The sequence below is a fragment of the Epinephelus fuscoguttatus genome, linkage group LG19 (assembly GCF_011397635.1).
Source record: "Epinephelus fuscoguttatus linkage group LG19, E.fuscoguttatus.final_Chr_v1".
Classification (NCBI taxonomy): Eukaryota; Metazoa; Chordata; class Actinopteri; order Perciformes; family Serranidae; genus Epinephelus; species Epinephelus fuscoguttatus.
Genome location: NC_064770.1, coordinates 4565637 through 4580910, shown reverse-complemented (window position 1 = coordinate 4580910; position 15274 = coordinate 4565637). Strand labels below are relative to the sequence as shown.

Sequence of the window (15274 nt, the reverse complement as noted above, 5' to 3'; positions counted from 1 at the left end):
TGTACCATTGCCCCCTAGAAGTGACTGATTACACACACTTGTCCAAAGCAGCGCTGTGCACCTTTACCAGGACACAATAACATCTGTGTCCAGGTGGAAAGATAAAGGTGCACCGAGCTGCTGCAGAGACAGATAATATGAAAAAAAGTTGAGATTACAGATGCACCGAATTAAGGTCTTCAAAAAAGAGAGCAGAATATTCAACTATTTGGATATTCAATTATAGGGTAATCTGTTTTCAATTGAGGAATTCAGATGTACCAGCTCAGTGCTGGATGTCAGCTGTTGCTGCTGCTGTGTTAGCTCGTGTTAACCATGTACACAGTGAACTGACTCCATGCATTACACAGTAATTTTCCTTTGAACGACTTGTATTCTTTCTTCCCCCTGCAGCGCTGAAGAGATCCTTCGACATTGAAGATGTGGATGACCTACCATCCTTCTCCTCAGCTACACCCATCTCCTCCCCAGTTTCTCCCTCTTCCTCCCATTTCTTCCTCAACCACAACAAAGCCAGTGAGGGGCTGGGTGGAGGTGGCCAGTCCCCTTCATTAGCCTTTAACAACAACAACAACAGCTTGGGCTCCACAGCCCACCATTCCCGCATCAGCCTAAGTTCCAATCCTAGCCCAGTGCTCAAGTCCCGAAGTGTGGTCAGCAGCCTGTCCTTCAACCGAGGAAACACGAACAAGTCGGCCATCTACAACAATGGCTCCTCTGTGACCAGAGCTGCATCCTTCCAGAGCAGGTTAAACCCCAACAGTTACTCCATTTTGTCTGGGCCAGGCAGTGACAACGACAGCCTTCACAGCTCCACGTCAAGCCTGGAGTACTCTGGTGGAGGTGGAGGTGCCCTCCCTCTCACTAAGCTGGGGTCATATCCCAGCCCTCCACCTCAGGGGGACTACCACCGAACCCAGCCCCAGCCTCCACACCAGCACCGAGAAGGAAGTGCTCACATGGGAAGCAACCCCAACCTGAAGAAGTTTTCCTCACATGGGAGTGTTTTCCCCTCTGAGATGGAGCAGGGGCCAGGGCTGATGCTGGGTGCTCCAGAGCCTTGGGGGGCTAACCATGGCTCCATGCCAAGCCTAGACCTCCAAATTACTGATGGAGGAGGAGGAATGGTGAGTATGCAAAGAGGTGGAGGTGGAGGAGGGGGTATCAGCAGGATGTCTCCAGGGTTGAGGTATGCCAGTGCTAATGCCAACTGGAATGGTCGTCTTCATAATACCGATTCGTTTGGGGAGGAGGGTTACTCTGGCCCCCAAAACCACTGCCAGCAGCAAGGGCCCCAGGTCCTCAAGGCTCCACAGCCCAAGGCCAAAGAGACTTCACGTCTCAACAAGTTTCCCTTGGATCTGGACAGCTTGGTTAGCAGCACCTCAGGCACTTCTCCCACTAAGGCTCAAGGAGGATCCATGAGCCCCACCCCCCCCAAACCTCCACCAAGGAGCACCGGAAGCCTACAACACCACGCCAGCCCACCATCCACCCTGGCCAGCCCTTCAGCCTCTCTCAGCAGCCTGGATAGTTCCTCTGACACCATGCCCCTCTCCCTCCACCATCCCTTTTTGCCCCTCTCCCCACGCACTCCAACTCCCTCACAGGGTTCAATCCCTGTCCCAGAGATGAGCTGCTCCTCAGGGCCCTTTTCCCCAGCCCAGAGCCCCCAGCTGGAGATTCTCCCAGGGCCCCAAGTTGTCCAGGTGGTCCCCAGCCTACCTAACCCTACCAGCCCCCGTAGCCCCAGAGCCGTTTGGTCTGTAAAGGATGGCCCAGGTGATGCAGGAGATAGTGTAGGCTCAATCTTACAGAGGATTGCTTCCTTCTCCCAGAACGTCAGTACTGACACCACCCCAGCAGCTGTGACGCAGCCCCCTACAGTCCAAAGAAATGGTGGGGTGTCATCTGCTTATGGATGTCCTGCTGAGACCATGGTGATGCACACATGGAAGCAGGGGAAGAAGAACCAGAAAGGTAAGATGGTCTTTGGAAAGTGCTTAAAAAGTTGCATTTTGCTATAATTATAACTGCAAATAACTGCATGCACATTTGTCTGTGCTCTGAAATGCTGCTCATAGAAAACCTCCATCTGTCTTCACATGAAGCAGAAAGAGTACTTGGTGCTTGGAAACTCTCTGAGCCCATTTAAAGCTTGGGGTAGCAAAATATATAAAAACCAAACGCTAATGCGCTTGTAACACAATTCTAGGCTTCCATTTGTGAGCTGGTGTGTGCGCATGTGTGGGTGTGTGTGCATGTGTGTGTACAAAGATTAGTTTTTGTTTTCATATCAACAAAGGAAGACAAGTCAAGGTTAGCAGATGAGCCTAGCAGCCACACCCGTCGTAATGGTTTCCTGTTATATTGAGCTTCATCACACACATGCATGCACACACGTTTTAAATTTATTTTTTGGCTTACACCATCACACCTGCACTATTTTCCATATTTTCATTTTGTCCAAATCTCCTTGTACTTTTCCACAAACTTTTCTTCAGTCACACACATTCACAAGTTGAGTGTCTTTGTGTTTAAAGTTTGTCTGGAATTTTGAACAGGGGTTTTAAAGCTATTTTTAGTCCATCTCCTCCCAGTTGGCCTTTGGCTCCTGCTTCCTCTGATAACAAAGTGAACTTCTCTGTGTCTCAGCACCACATTTACTTAAAACACATCATAGTGAACACACACAGTCAAGACACAAAACCAAGATATTTGATAAACAGAATCTTCCTTGTTCATTAGTGTATCTGCTTTGTTGGACAGTTTATAGTTGGTAGTGATGTGGGAGATGGGAGGTCAGAGGATAATCACAATTGTACATCAAAAAACCAACGGTGAACACACAGCAGACAAATGTGTCAACTAAACTACAGCTTGTTCATTATCAAAGATTTATGCCACAGTGTGATTTTGATAATGCATAAGTTCTGGTAAGTTTAGCCACAACTGTGTAATTTTTCTCCTTTGATTCATATTAAATACAACTTTGACTAGTCATAGGGTTGAAGGTTTCATCCCCATCTCTTCCTGTCCATATATCGCAGTGTCAAATTGTTCCTCCAAATGCCTTAACTATTTTAACTTTATCCATGCACATCATTTGTCGACTATAATACCAGTTAGATGGATTAAGGGTTTTTTTTGGGGAGTTTTTCCTTATCCGCTGCGAGGGTCATAAGGACAGAGGGATGTCGTATGCTGTAAAGCCCTGTGAGGCAAATTGTGATTTGTGATATTGGGCTGTATAAATAAAATTGATTGATTGATTGAATTGATTCTGCCTTGTTCTAGTCCTACCTTGATTAAGTCTGATAAGATGCCTGTTTCCACGAGAATCTTGTCCAGTGCAGATTCAAAACCTCAGCTGAACTGTTTAACAAACAGGAGGCATCTGTTTCAAGGCGCCTCATGGGATTTTCCCCTTACCTCCTCCAATCTTGTCAGGGAATTAGTCCAGTACCTCTGAGCTGAAGTAGAGAAGAACAGAACATCCAACTGTACTCAAAGCTTCATTCTCAATTTACATTTTAACTCTGACTCTGCTGAAGGCTTACATGACAACACAAGAGATAAAAAAGAGAATTTGTGTGCATTTTGCATGGTATGTCCTACAAAAACTCCCGCTGTCATGCTGACATGCTACTTTAAACAGACTGGTTCAGAGTCCTGCACCAGTCAATCTTTGAAAACCTGCACCCTCCCATACGTAAAGCTCTGTACCAGAACCGATCTGTCACCCATCTTTATGTCAAAGTCAAAGCACCTATTAATAAAAGTTCCATGACCAGACCTGTACCCGTGATTAAACACACACGCTACAGTTACTCACATTAAGCTGAGTTCTCTGTTCTTTAATTACAAATCCAGCAGAGGAAAAGTATCTTTCACTGGCTGCGCTCAATGCGGGAAGGTGAAAACATTCCACGCAACCACTGCCAGGTTATGAAACATTTTAGCATGCTCCTTCCACCACTATAAAACCTCAAACTGATCCTCCTTGGATGTCTTGAACTCGATGTAGGCTGCCACCTCATGCTTGGGCTGCAAAGTTCCATCGCTGGAATCCTCCATGTCGGTGACAAATGTGATGACAGGGTCAGAGGCTTGATAATAGTGATTTAAATGTCAAAATATTACACATATACTGTACATCTTTTTTCCATTTGGTTTATTCTGAAAAATAAAAAAAAAACATTTTCAAGTGGCAAAGAGAACTTTTTAATATTTTAAGATTTTTAAAACTTAAATGTGTTACTAAAGGGAGGAAAGACTCACAAGAAAACAGCACTGGTATTCACCTTATTCCTAGCCCTATCAGGGCTCGACAGTGCGAGCGTTTCACTTGCATTTGCTACTAAAATAGGTGACTAAAAATAGGTGTGTGCGAACTGTAAAAAATATTTAGGGGCACATGTGCGCATAAAACAATCAGCCGAAGCAGCCTATATTTTTGTCAATAAAAAAAATATGATAATCTAACCGCAAACGTTGGAGGAACTCCAGCCGCCTTCCCTCTTCCCTCTTCCCTGTGTGACACGGTTAAGAACCACACCATCCGCGGAAGTGCCGCGAATAGCCTCGAAGCGCCGAGAAGTGAAGCCAATTTCCTTTCGGTGCCCATGTTAACCGATTGTGTCATCCACACCGGCCGCGCCGGGCAGCTCCGCCGCCGGCCCTGCAGCGATCATTTCGGCGTCTGGTCTATTTTCTGTGCGAGCCGCGAGCGAATGTGTCAAGCTGGGTAGTTACCCATGATGGAAAAACAGCCCCAAATGTGACGGAGACAACAGCTGGGAGCAGAACCACTTGTCGACCAGCGTGGAGAAATGCGCGTCTGATGTGAATGGAAGTGCTCTGGCTCGCTGGAGAATTTAAGTGCACTGCGCTTCGCAGGCAGGGCAGGCCCCGGCGTTATGGGTGGTTTTCCAAGCCACTGTCGGCACAGTGAATATAAATCCCACTGTCGGCAGGGTGGAAATAAGTCAAAGTATGGAGGAGATGGACCGGGAAAAGCGGTGGACCTCCAGGGAGGCCTGCTCCGTTTTCCCCGCAGTTAGGGACCATTCGCCACGGTACCGCTGCTGGGCAGGGTGGAAATAAGTCCTGCAGAGTTTCAGAGGTCCTGGAGAATGTTTTAGGATAGTAATAACATCAGTGTTTCCGCTACATTCATTTAAATTATTGCCGCCACTGCCGCAATAATCCTTCAAAACATTTTTGCAAATGCATGGGGAAGGCTCCTGTGTAGGAATGCACCGAATATATTCGGCCGAATATTGCAAAAAAAACACGCATTCGGTATTCGGTGGAATAAGTGAAAAGCAAGGCCGGATAATAGCGGCGTGTTTTGATAATGCAATCAAACAGCGTGCGGTGACGGACAGAGTAAAATGTCGGCAGTGGGGCGATAAACAGTAACAGCGAATCCTGCCGGTTGTGGGTTGAACGGGGGTCACAGACATGGACAGGAATACGTGTTCCTGTCAAATACGGCGGCGCATTATAACAGCTTACCGGCGAAGAAGTCCGGCTCCAGATAAATAACTTGTTGTCATGACTGTCCAAAAGTACCTGAACAGCTGAGCCATGGCGGCATGTGGCGTATCAGAGAAACTTTAGGGACTGTTCGTTACTTACGAAGGGACTTGTCAGAGGAGGAGGGTGGCTAGTTGATTTTTATTTCATTTATTTTGGTCTCCCCTATTAATCACTTATTGATGCTGTTTTTGAAGTATGTATAAGTCAGTAAGTAATTTATACCATTGAAATATCATTGATGTATTATAGAAAAGTGATTTATCTTTTTATAAATGACAAAAGGCACATCTGCCTCGGAACCATGATACTTTCACTGGTATTGTACCATGGGTCCCAACTGAGGGATGTCTCTTGTAATGTCTATTTGCATCACATTTATTACGGAAAACACATTATTTGATCAATTTACATTGTGCCCCTAAAGTTCTTTGTGCGCTCCTTACTTTTTCAACTTGCACTCACACACACTTGCACATGCACTCCTTGGGAAAAAAGTTAGCATCAAGCCCTGCCTATAATACCTTGTGTGAATTATGAGCAGAACTTCTACTTAATTCCATTCAGCTGACATCTGCCACAGGTATTGGTATGCTACAGGTGCCTACCCTTTTCTTAAATATTTTCCCCTGTTTTATTTTTGGAAAATGGATGACTGCTGGACAGCCAGTCAGTTTGACATTAAACTAGTGTTTTCAAAACAGAAGAACTTCCACCTTTACAAAGGCTGAATAAATTTTGCCACTGCAGTGATGGCAGAACATGGCAGATTTGTCTCTAAGCAGACATGAAGAATTTCACTGGTCTCACATCATTAAGGAGTAAGGTATATAAACTCATCATAATGCACTTTGGCTCTCAGGCTCACTTTGCAGTGAAGAGACTGGTCTCCACTCATTCAAAGAGCGCGTCTGCTGCCAAATATTTGTTGCACATATAATACAACTTCCACTCTCTAATTTATATTCAAAGAAATATCTTCTTGTGCATGTGGGGCAGTTTATTGTACATCTAAATATAAGTTAGTGTCTGATGTAAGAGGTGAATTCACACTGCTGTGGTTGGCAAGATGAGCCTGAATGGAGTGCTCTGTCACACTCTGAGTTGAAAAAAATTCGAACGAAAGAAACCCACAAATATGTTTTCTTTATTGAGAAAGACTTATAAGTCGTAGACTCAAAATTATCTTGGTTTAATGTCATTTCAATGTATTATGTTTCTTTTCTTTATAACAAGCATAACAAAAAAATGCTAGTAGTATGTTGATGTCTCAGTAGCTAACTGGCTAGCTGGTTAATGTTACATTGAAGAAGAAAGAAGAAGTAGAAGATATACTTTATTAATCCCCGAGGGGAAATTCCTTTTTTTTTCACTGTTGTCATGTAGACACAGGCCCAAAATACACACACATGCACAAATAGAACCTACACATGCATTAAATGAAGAGATGTCAGTATCAGTGAGGGGCCTGCCCTGGACAAGGGCCCTGAGCAGTTGGCGGTTCAGTGCCTTGCTGAGGGGCACCTCGGCAGTGCCCAGGAGGCAGGCTGGCACCTCTCCAGCTACCAGTCTATGCTTCATACATGGTCCGTATGAGGACTTGAAGCGATGCCATCTGGTTCCCAAGTCAAGTCCCTATGAGCTACTGCTGCCCCAAAAGCTAGTTCCCATACCAAGAGTTGCACACAAGGCCCCTGGGTGAAAACCAGGAAACCATAATCGCTACACTTTATGGGAATTGCTATAATTGCTGTTGATTGATGCATGACACAGACACATTTTGGCATTTTTTTTTCACATCCCATTCCCCCTTTGATGGCATGTGATGCCCAAAATGTAACTTAAGTCCAGCAGCAAAGTTGCTGCACTTGTTTTTTTTTTTTTTTTTTTTAAGATTATTTTTTCAGGCTTTTGCCTTTAATGAACAGGACAGAGTGGAATGGAGTGAGAGAGAGAGTGGGGGGGGGGGGGGGTGACGTGCAGCAAATGGTTGCAAGCCGGAGTCAAACCTGCGACTGCGCTGGCACTATCCACTACGCTACCAACACCCCTGTTGCTGCGCTTGTTGAGCAGACTACAGAGTACTGCTAGTGGCCTGGAAATTAAGCAGTGTTTTATGCCTTTACACTGTGGTCAAAGGTCACTGTGGCCTTGTCTGTCTCTTTCTCGTAAATGCAATATATCAAGAATGCCTGAGGGAATTTCCACTAATTCACTCACTAACCGTGAGGTGGTAATTCTCGTTTTTTTATTAGATAACTCGTTTGATCAGTTGATAGCGTGTAACTTGAGTTGTGAAAGAATCACAAGCGTCCATGCTTTTCTGTCTCCATCAGGTAAATGGCAAATGCCATTGTGATAGTACCATATTTGCCATAGTCATGTCTGTTTACGCAAATGCAGGGCATTCAACGTAGGGTTGTCCCATTTCATTGAGAAAGATTTTAACCACTACCCCTTAAAACCCTGTTCTGAGAGGCAAAGGGGCACTTGCAGATGAGGGGCAGGGGTAAGAAATGAGGAATGGGACTGGGCCAAGAAAAAACAAAACAAAAACAATTTCTTTCAGAGTGCAGCTTCAGTCTGAGCTTTGGCAACAAAGCAACAAAATCCTTGCCGTCATCAGTTTGAATGTTGTTAACAACAGGCTAATGTGTGGTAATGGGTGTTCACAGTGAAATGATTGTTTTGCTCTGTGCTGTGTTTTACTCACATCATTTGTTTCCCATTGAAAGTTCGAAAACAAAAAAGTGGCCCGGGGCCTTTTCCTCTACTCCCTTCCTCTGCTCTTAGAGAAACATACAGAGGAAAAGAAAATTCAGACAGTGAAAGAAAGCAACATGGGAAAGCGTGAAACAAAACAAAAACAGCACCTATGCATTTGGTCAAACTCGCACTGATGTGCTGTTAATGGTTATTTACTGATATCTTTTCAGTCAGTCATGACACCCATGGTCTAATGCAGTCAGTGCTGTAAATCGTCATGTACTGAATAAAGATCAGTATTGTTCACCCCATGGATTATCTCTCACATCTCCACCTTGAGAAAGCATTCTTATCTCCTTTCTTTTTCCTCATCTCTCTGCTTCATCAGTCCCGCATTCCTCTTTGTCTCTTCCCCTCATTATTTCTGCTGCATCAACATGTCAACTAAACATTTATGTTATATGCAGCCACCATGATATGCACTGTCCACACAGCACCGTTATTATCCAACAGAACTTGATTTAGTCCTTCCTCTCTGCTCTTTTAATCATTCTCTCTCTTCAGATCTCTCCCTCTCTCTCTCTCTCTCTCTCTCCCTCTCTCTCTCTCTCTCTCTCTCTTTCGCTGTCATGTCCAGGCTTGTCTGGACTCCTGCTCCCAATCCCTCTCTCTTTCTGATTCCAGCTTTAATGACAGTGATTTAGGGAATAAATTCCTCCCCAGCAGATGTCTAAGCCCTCGTCCCGTTTCACTCCTCACTTTATATCCTCTCTGTGACAGAAAAAGGCTTTTGTATGTTGGTAATGGCTCATAAAGTAAAAAAAATAACCCAGTTGAAAAAGCGTTTTTATGATTTATTCATGATTCAAATTTGACACATTGTAATTTTTTACTATGAATGAATGTGAATAATTGTTGATCAATCGTTGCTGTTAGTTTTCCTGATCTACAGTTTTGTGACCCTCAGATAAGCTGATCAATGAACACGTTCTGTCTGAAGGCCTGCAGTAAGTCAGAAACTTCTGCCTAGGATACACCTGTGTTTCCTCCCTCCTCTCTCCCTATCTTCTCCGAAACCTCATCTCTCCTAGTCCCCTTGAAAGCCTCCTCTTTCCTCATCCCCTCCAAAGCCCCCTCTCTTCTTGTCTCTTTTAAATCTTCTCTCTTAATTTCCTCTAAAGCCTCCTCTCTCCTTATCAGCAATGAAGCTTCCTCACTCCTCATCTGCTTTCTGTTTGCCTCCTCTCAAGCCCCCTCACTCTTTATCACCTCTGAAGCTTCCTCACTCCTCATCACTTTCGATGCCTCCCCTCTCCTTTTCTCCTTTAAAGCCTCTTTTCTTCTCATCACCTCTGAAGCCTCCTCCTTCCTCCTCTCTTTTCTCTTTGTGTCCTCTGGAGCCCCTCACTCCTCATCATCACCGAAGCCTCTTCTCTCCTCATTGCCTTTGAAGCTTCTTCTCTCCTCGTCTCCTCTGAAGCCTCCTCTCTCCTCATCACCTCTGAAGTCTCCACCTTATCATCTCTTCAGCCTCCACCCTTCTTGTCTCCTGTGAAGCCTCTTCTTTCCTTGTCACCTCTGAAGCCTCCTTTCTCCTTGTCTTCTTTAAAGTCTCCTTTCTCCTTGTCTCTTCTGAAGTCTCCTCTGTCCACAACTCCTCTGAAGCTTCCTTTGTCTTTGTCCCCTTTAAGGCTTCCTTTCTCCTCGCCTCCTCTGAAGCCTCCTCTCTTTTTATCTTCTCTGAAGCCTTCTCTCTCCATGACACCTCTGAAGTCTCCTATCTTCTCATCACCTCTGAAGCTTCCTTCCCTTGTCTTCTCTGAGGCCTCTTCTCTCCTCATCTCCTTTTACGCCTGCTATCTCGTCATCTCCGCTCTCCTCGTCTCCTCTGAAACCTTCCCTCTCCCTGTCTCCTCTTAAGCCTCCTCTCAGAATTGTTTTTTTCCTCCGCATATTTAATGAGGACTTCACTTTAATTCTTTTGCTTGAATGATGTAACTTAAAACAGGAAGGAGACTGACTGAACCCCAAAAACATCAACTGTCTGTGAACACCATACCAAAATCACTCCCAGCAACTCAACAGCTAGCAGAGCGGCAGAGAAAAATCAAGAACATTATTCACACACAACTTATGTTTTTCAGTTCTATTAGTCTTGACAAAAACTCCTGTATGAGTGGTAGAACCACCAACCACATGGCCCATGCTCCTTCGACTTAGTCCTCATAGATTTCTTTTTTCCCACATTTTTCCCACTTTATAAATCCATGACAGGATCAAGAGGAAACTTAAGTGAAGCATAGTTTTGTTGTGCGCTCATCTGAAAAGTCAGGAGAGTTTGTCCAGCACGTTATAGATGAAAGCCAATGAGATCTTTTCATACGGGAACCTCCTCTCTACTGCTGTTTGTTGCTGTTTCAGCCCACTAGTTTGTCCTTCCCATCAGCTCAGATTAGAACCCCGTTTCCTGTCCAGTTGTTTGGTTCAAGACCCTGAAATGTGTTTCCTGCACCAAATAAGATTAGCTCACCCTGATGGGTTAGGCTTGTTTTATGAACACACAACACACACACACACACACACACACACACACACACTCACACACACACACACACACACACACACACACAGAAAGATAGACAGTGATGAGGACACTGACAAACATGGAAAGACTTCAGATGATCAAGTCTAACCCAAAGCATGCCTTTTGTTGAAGTGAGGCTCAGTCAAAAAATGACCTCACTTTGTAAAAGGGCCCTTAAAAGAACTCACAGACATAAATAATTCCTTAATGGTAGCTTCCATTTTAAATACAGGGATAAACAGAAAGAAAAAGGACAAGAAATCAGGAGTGATGACTGAGCAAGGCTTGTGGTTCAAAGGTGTGAGACAGCAGAGGGAATGTGACATGAAACTGAGTTCACTGTAAATCAAAGCAACATAAATCAACAGATGGTGGATTAGAGGCTTTTAGAACTTCTCCTGTAGTAGCACTCCTGTAGTGATGAGTCACACAGGTCACTGAGAATGTGTCACCACAAAATAACAACACACACAGCCTCTCTTTTATAAAAGATGAAATGTTGGATATTGACAAAGTGTGTAATGTAAGCTGCTATGCACCTCTGTATAAATGTACCTTTTGTCCCAAACATCTGTATTTATGTCTGTATCTACACCAAAAGTAGGCAGGTATGGAAGCAAATAAGAGACACAAGTATTATAATTTAACAACCACTGGATACTCAGTGTTTAACCTTAAAACTTTTATAACAAGGGTGCGAATTTGTCACCTTTCATCGAAAATTGGCGTTTTGAATTAAAAAAAAAAAAAAAGGTCATTTGTGAGATGTGTGTTGATCAGATGAGTTTTTGGAAAGGGGGAGGGGCATGTCTGCTTGCATGCTTTAAGGTAAGAATCTCTTAAAGTAGCGTTACATGACCTTACTTGACTTATACTGTATGAGGATGACTGAGCTGTTATGTTATGATTTGGCGAACAGCTGCTATAAAAATCTCCCCATACACAATTTACTTGTTGTCTCTACGTTAAGCACCCAGAGTCGGGGACGGGTACGGATTATAAGTAGAACACCCCCAGATAAAGGTGGTCTGATCAATTGGCCATCAGTGTTTATTGGCAGATACTCGTTGTCAATAGTTAGAAGGCCGATCAGTAACTCTCTCGGATAATAATTAATTAATTTATTTTGTAGCAGTAAGATTACATTAATTCTAGGGTGATTTTTCCCTTATTTCCTTATGCTGAAATTGATCAGTTCCGACAGGAATCGATAAGGCCCGCTGAGGGCAAAGTTGTATCCGGTACTTACGGCACAGAAAAAAAACAGGTACCGACGTATTTTTTGCGTGTTGGCATCGACTTGGTACCGAATTATCGGTTCTCATGACAACCCTAGTTCATAGGCAATAATCTATTCATATCTGGCTACATGCTTTCATGTTGACATATGGATGTTGAGCAGGTTGGTATGTGCCTGGAAAACAGGGGGATTGATTAAGAAGTGATTAATAAATGTTTTTCTGTTACCTCTTGCCATCTGGTAACCAGTGAAGAATCACCAGGACACTCAGTCCAGTGGATGAGTTGGAGCAATTTGCCATCATATTATGTATTCTTGCCAGTTTTTCTCCCTCATCTAATTACAGTATCACTGCATGTGTGACAAAGACACTCAGTGTCAAACCCACTGTTCAGGGTGAGGAGAGAAAGCAGGAGACTGACAGAGTAACTGTGGGTCCAGAGGAAATCCTTCTCTGAACGTCCTCCACGTTGTACAAGTGCTGTTTGGCATAACTGTTGAGGGATCTCTTGTTTCACACATATTTGCTGTTTCCTTGTTAGAGGCTGGTTAGTACATGTCCCAGTGGTAGCTCCAATGTTCTGAAGTGTCAGAAAAACACAGGCCTCGTCCTAAATGTGTCTCACTCACTCACTGCAGCCATGTGTGAAGGAAGTGGGGATGTCTTTTTGGAGGCACGTACAGACTGGTCATTCTGTGTGTGTGCGTGTGTGTGTGTGTGTGTGTGTGTATGAGGTAAAGAAGCAGTAGATGCCTGCAGCTGGGCTTGGCTTGGATTTGTTTCCAGTCCGTTTAGCTGTCTTAGCATGGCTGCTCTTTGGCTCGTCCAATCAAAAGCAAAAGCTTTGGAAACAATCTTGTGTGCTCCACACACCTCCTCAGTGCTTATCTAAAGCCCCTTTCTGGACTGAAAACCCACAACACCCACTAAAACCTGGCTTTTGTCTTTAGTGGGAAAGGTTGCAATTGAGACAAATGACTACAGTTGTTGAGGGTATTTATAAGCTCCAGCTCCCTTCAGCTCCTATCAGCTCCAGTGGAAATAAGACATCTGGGTGGATGCGCCAGTTTTCAGCCACTTTCTAGGGCAATTCATTGAATTTCCTCCACAAATTGTGTCCATCCTTGTTCAAGCAGTACTCGAATATTGTTTCAAAACTCGAATATTGTTTCAAATTATTCAGCACTGAGTTTGAAAGAGAGACTGAATAACAGATGTAAAAAAGAAATAACCACCATAACATTTTCATTGGCCTCCATGCTGCTTTCCATTGTTTTCCGGGGCATTTGTGACATCAAACTTAACACACTGATAAAAGTGTGCGTCCCGTAAGATTATTAACCCAAACCCTGTTATTTTTTCCTAAGCCCAACCACGTTTTTGTTTCCTAAACCCAACCACGCATGTTTGTTGTTGAAGGAAAAAAAAAAAAGTAAATTTGCAGTGTTGTACCGATGCAGTGCGTTTATTTTGAAAGAGACCAATGTAAAAGGTAAATTTCTTGTGAAAACAGAAATGTTTTTTGAAAGAAGACAATGCATGTACCAGGCCTGACTTGACACGGTGTCCCAGAACATCAACAACCAACGCACCCAGGGTACCTTGCACATCATATCTGGATGAGGAAAGTCCATGACCAAATGTCGATATATGTGATTTTTTGAAAAAGAGTCTCTTACCTATTTTTAGTGGGTTTTTTTGTGTTTAATAAATCACAAAAACAAGGGTATAAGAGTGCGATGAGGACAGGTCAGGGTTATCAGACAGACTAATTTGAGTTTTATAAAATATCCATTTAAAACATGACTAGTGTGTGTTGCTTATTAGCATATAATGAGTCTGCATTTCCCTGTCATACTACACAGAGTCACTATAAATGATGTAGTGTCAAATTAAAAATGCTAAATACAGCTTTGAGAATAGAATTCAGAACTGACTGATTTCTCATAAGCACTTGTGATGCAGTTCCCCCCGTTCCTCAGGTATGTTAACAACAAGACAAGTGGTGGTTGCTTATTATTCTGTATGCAGTCTCTTTCCATACATCATCTCTGTCAGTACATGTACTCACTGAGGTACTACATGGACCTTTACATGTTGCCTTTGATGTACTTCCACTACCAGCAGCAGCAGCAGGCTTTCCTCCCTGTGCTAGTTTGATTTGTTATCATTTCCATTATGACCAGTTTCCTCTTACTGATATAATCTCCACTGTTCAGTATTAGATCAGTACATAAATAAGACATTATGAACTAAATGATTATATGAAAAGATACAGAAAACTGTTTGATGTAACCATTAAATTATTTTATAATGTGATAGTCAAACCTCTTTTCACAATAACAGTTAGATTTTTTTAATTTAATTTCAGCTGCTTTTTTTTCAGAGTCTAATATTTAGGGTTGGGTACCGAAACTCGGTACTTTTTGTACTTGGTACCGATTCACGTCGGTACTACCGAGTACCGATTCACTTAAAATGAAACAGTGCCAAATTTCGGTACCTGAGGTGGAGGCGGAGCGAGAGCTCATGACTCGCACCTCAGACTCAGCAACAATGGCGACAAAAACAACGTGCAGACAAAAGTTAACGTGCAGCACTGTTCCTAAATGTTCTCAATAAAATGTTGAGACTGAGAAGTTTAGACTATGGGCCCGAACGACGCATAGTGCGTCCAAATTCACAAGGCCAAGCACTTGTCGGTAATCCAATGTTTTCACAGCGAAAAATTACAATAAAATCATGTATAACAGAGCTTTCATACAGCTTTGCACACACATTACTCTTGGATGGATTACTCGCGAATGCAGGCTCGCACAGAAATGCCATGCATATCACATGAAAGCGCAGGGCCACACACATCATTGTGCTGTCATCCCATCATGCTATAAATACAGATCAGTTGTCTACAAAATAAAAACCTGACAAATTTCTTTACAATCCATTATACAGATCTTGTTATCAGTCACTTCATATAGTGAGGAATATCGTATCTTACCACGTCTTAGGCTTGCGTGTGTTTCTCCCTGTCTATCCACATTTGTAGTCTGGCTTTCAAGATGCAAATCTGGTTAGCCCAGATTGTCCTGAAAAAAACACGATATAGCATGTGTATGTAGCCTTTATAATGACTGTGATATGAGCTTAAAAGTAAAGGCAGTAAAAATACCCCAAAAAGGCCTAGGGCCCATAGGGTTAAAAA

The 15274-nt window shown here is 43.3% G+C and overlaps 2 protein-coding genes across 2 annotated transcripts in view; one reads left to right on the top strand and one right to left on the bottom strand.

The window, feature by feature from the left end:
* LOC125878864 (uncharacterized) overlaps window positions 1-15274 on the bottom strand; it is a 489748-nt gene that overhangs the window by 320026 nt on the left and 154448 nt on the right. The gene's annotated exons all lie outside the window — the stretch shown is intronic.
* The window catches only part of septin12 (septin 12), a 111591-nt gene that overhangs the window by 23064 nt on the left and 73253 nt on the right, over window positions 1-15274 (top strand). The window contains exon 2 of the mRNA XM_049560187.1: window positions 394-1980. Within this exon, the coding sequence (XP_049416144.1) occupies window positions 394-1980 (1587 nt within the window). The remainder of the gene's footprint in view (window positions 1-393; window positions 1981-15274) is intronic.